Source organism: Apis dorsata, unplaced genomic scaffold (assembly GCF_000469605.1).
Source record: "Apis dorsata unplaced genomic scaffold, Apis dorsata 1.3 scaffold_225, whole genome shotgun sequence".
NCBI classification, from domain to species: Eukaryota; Metazoa; Arthropoda; class Insecta; order Hymenoptera; family Apidae; genus Apis; species Apis dorsata.
Window position 1 is genome coordinate 110,195 of NW_006263507.1, and position 3,855 is coordinate 114,049.

Consider the following 3,855-nt stretch of genomic DNA (forward strand, 5'->3'; position numbering starts at 1 on the left):
AAAAATTATCCTAAAATTGTTGGAATCCATGGATCATTTTCAAAGAAAAGTTTTTCATGACTTATTTCAATTAAGATTATATTTCTTATTTGATGAGTTGAAAGAATTTTTGACAAAATGAATATTTAGAAAAATAACAAATTGAAGAATTAATTATCTGTAGTTTCAAAATTCATAAATTTATTATTTGAAATAATCTTTATTTCTTAATTGAAAATTTATTTCTGAAGTAACATTAAGTATTGAACAATAAAATAAATAATAACAAATTTATTTCATGAAATAACAAATAAAATATATTAATTTATTTCTTAAATAGTATGAAATATCTAATTCATATAATTTGAAAAATAAATCTTTTTTCATATAATTTTGAAAAATAATTTGAAAATAATTTGAAATTTTTTTTCCTTAAAATGCCCGAGTTTATGTTAAAGGTTTGATGGTTAACCACTTGTTTCTATTGCAGTTATCGCTTTCCTTATATCTGTGATAAGCAGTTTCGGAATGAATTGGGCGCAATCTCCTCCTTATATGCTGACATTTGCAGCCGCCATTATCGTAACGACAAGAATAACGGGTAACATCGTTACTGCTCTTAACATCGACATTATTCCTATTCCATTAAGGTAATGCTTCCGTTGCAAATAATAACCAAACGAATATTTATTATATATCTTTTTTAACTTTCATTCGTGTTTCTATTATAATTGATTAAGCAACGTTTGGATTCTCTTCTCTAAATTCAGTTGATTAAAATTTTTTTTTGCAAATAAATCGAAATTTAATTGGAATAAATAATAAATACTTATACAGATAAATAATTTTTATTTTATTGGCCTTAATTTGATTTAAAAATATTAATTAATTAAAGATTTTAACTATAATTTTTATCAAAGAAATTATTACTTATTTTTCTTTTTATATTATCATATATTTTACAATGGTTCTCAACTAATATCATATAAGAGACATATATATAATTTCAATAATTTTTATATTTAAGAGTTATTAAAAATATTTTATATCTAAAAAAAAGACCCAAATCTTTTGTCAGTAAAAAAAAATGTTATAAAATAGCAATCATATATTGATCAAAATTAAATTTAAAATTGTTCATATTAGTAAATCTTTCTCATTTATAAATAGAATAATCATGTATTATTTAATATAACAATTCATTTTCAATTTCAATGTTTTAATATAATTGATACATGGTTGATTTTTAAGATAATATAAGGAAGAATATATTTAATGAAGATATAAATAAATTTTGAAAAAGATGGATTTGGATTAGTTTGGATTTAGTTTAGATTTCAAGTACAGAGTGCAATACTGTATAAAAATTTGAACGTTTTTTTCCAATATTAACAGTATCATCTCAATTCTATTATTACAAATAAATAAAAATAATCTAAATAAATTATAAAAATATTTTTCAAAAACCAATGAAAATATTTTTTCAATATATCATTAATTTTTTAAAATAAATATTAAAAGACAAAAAATAAAGGATTTTAATTTTTTAAATTTTTATAAAATCTTCGTATCTTTCTCATTCATGTATTACTAATATTGTGGTTTTTATCACTATCTTTATATGATAGTTTCTAACTTTTTATTTTAATTAACTTATTATTTATCTAATATCTTCAATCAATATATTATTTTTCACATTGTTCCATTATTTTTAAAATTATATATATAGATAGATAAATAGATAATAAATAGATAGATTTTTTTTGCTGTGCAGTTTTAGTAAATTTAAATTTTTCTAGTAAAATAATTTTGAAAATTAGAACAAATCCGTATTCTTTTTGTATATTTTCGCATCTCCTCTTCTCTGCTTCATCTAATTGCTATTGCTCGTCCATAAATACGTCGTATCCATAAATACAATAATCAACCGTTTTAACACAGGTCTACCAGTTTAAGCATGCTAGTTGCCGTTGGAAATATAGCAGCTGTTTTAGGAAATTTTATATTCTCCGCGCTATTAGAAGTGGAGTGTTTAATCGGTTTCATGGGAATAGGTTGCCTGTTATTCGGTGAGTTAACAGAGAAATCAAAGCAATGTATATTGAATCTTGAATCTCTAACTTGTTTATCTTCTTTGTTTAGCTTGCTTTTGCTTGTCTTTCTTTCATCCAAGACCGGTTAGACCGTTATAGAAAAGTCACATTGTATCCAATCCGTAATGCATTAACGAAACGAAACGAAAGGAAAGGAAACAACGCACACTCTTCACCAAGTTCTCCAAGTTCGATACTGTGAGAAGATAGCCATATTGTGTGCAACTGTGATATCTTTGCAATCCGTTTCGAAGTTCTATTCGGAGCCTAGATAGATCGTATTTTTCCATCCACGTTCCTCGTATCATACAAATCGAATGATTTTAATTTGTTTATATTATGTAAATATAGAGTTACTAAGAAATATAGTATTTTTCTAATTAACTGTATTCCATTTTTATTTATCATATCCGAATTCCTTAAATTTAACAAACGACTAATTTAACTCTTTAGGAGAATTAAAAAAAGAAGTTAGAATTAAAAAAAATGTTTTATCTTTTTATGCATCCTCAATTCACTTTGAAAAATTAAAATAATTAGAAATTTAAAAAGCTCTATTTTTATATATAATTCATTTTCTTTTAATCTCATTAACATGAGATTTTTTTATTTTAAAAATATATACCATAAATAATTAAAAAATTTGGTATATATACCATATATCGATTAAAATATAGTCAAATCCAAAAAACATAAAAAATGTACTAATATAATTTTTGGTTTTCATCTGGAATAAATATCTGAAATAAAAGAAAGAAATGTTTTACAGTAAATGTATATTGAAATAGAATATTATTATTGTTTTTTTTTTTTAAATGGTTAACTGAAAATATGGTAGAAAAAAACATTGTATTGTCTTCTGTAAATATGATTCATATAATATTTTTGTGAATGCATTTTTTTTAAAGATGATCTTTAATAATTCTTTAAATGTAGTGCTATAAATTATTTTATATCATATGGAAGCATGCTTCAAAACAAATTCAAGCATTGCTATGCTTTAAGATAATATAAAAAATAAAATTATTTTCAAATATTATCTTTTAAATTATCTTTTTACTACTATCTATCTATTTACTATCTATTTATATTTTTTTACATTTATTTTTTATAAATGCATATGCATTATATAATTGAAAAAAGAATGATCACTTTGCAAATTTTATAATTTTATTCAATATTTTATATTTTTAATTTATTAGAATATTTATAAAATATATACTTAAATTTTGCATAAGTTTATGTCAAAAAATACAAAATTTTTATTCAAACTATTATTTATAAAGTATATATAGTAATAAATACGTGAATTTTTATATCACAAAAATATCTAAATAATAATAATATTCGGACTCTTTAAAAATTTTCTTTAAAAAGATAATAAATTATTTATAAAAACTATTTATGAAATTTTCTATAAAAATTTTCTATAAAAATTAAGTAAAAAATTAAACGATAAAATTTCGTATAAACATTTTTATTCTTCTATTAGATGATTTTATCAATTTTCTTTAATATAATGAGATATTCAACTTATAGAGATAATCAATTTTTTATAAAAGAATTATTATTTTTGAAAAATGTGGTAATACAATAATAATAATACTAATAATAAATACTTAAATATTATAATAATATATCTGTAATAATCTTAATATATCTGTAAAATCATTATCACATTTTATCATTATCATTATCAATGATACTTTTAATTTTATTAATAAATGAAAGATAAAACGGTTATTTTATTGTAGTTTGGAAATTTCAAAAAAGATAATGAACA

At 20.6% G+C, this 3,855-nt stretch overlaps 1 protein-coding gene across 1 annotated transcript in view; it reads left to right on the plus strand.

Moving 5' to 3' along the window:
- Positions 1-2,461, plus strand: part of LOC102671270 (synaptic vesicle glycoprotein 2B-like) — a 12,955-nt gene extending 10,494 nt beyond the window's left edge. Inside the window, exons 10-12 of the mRNA XM_006615498.2 lie at positions 470-629; positions 1,921-2,048; positions 2,122-2,461. Of these exons, the coding sequence (XP_006615561.1) occupies positions 470-629; positions 1,921-2,048; positions 2,122-2,171 (338 nt within the window). The 3' untranslated portion in view covers positions 2,172-2,461. The remainder of the gene's footprint in view (positions 1-469; positions 630-1,920; positions 2,049-2,121) is intronic.
- The last annotated feature ends 1,394 nt before the right edge of the window (positions 2,462-3,855 follow it).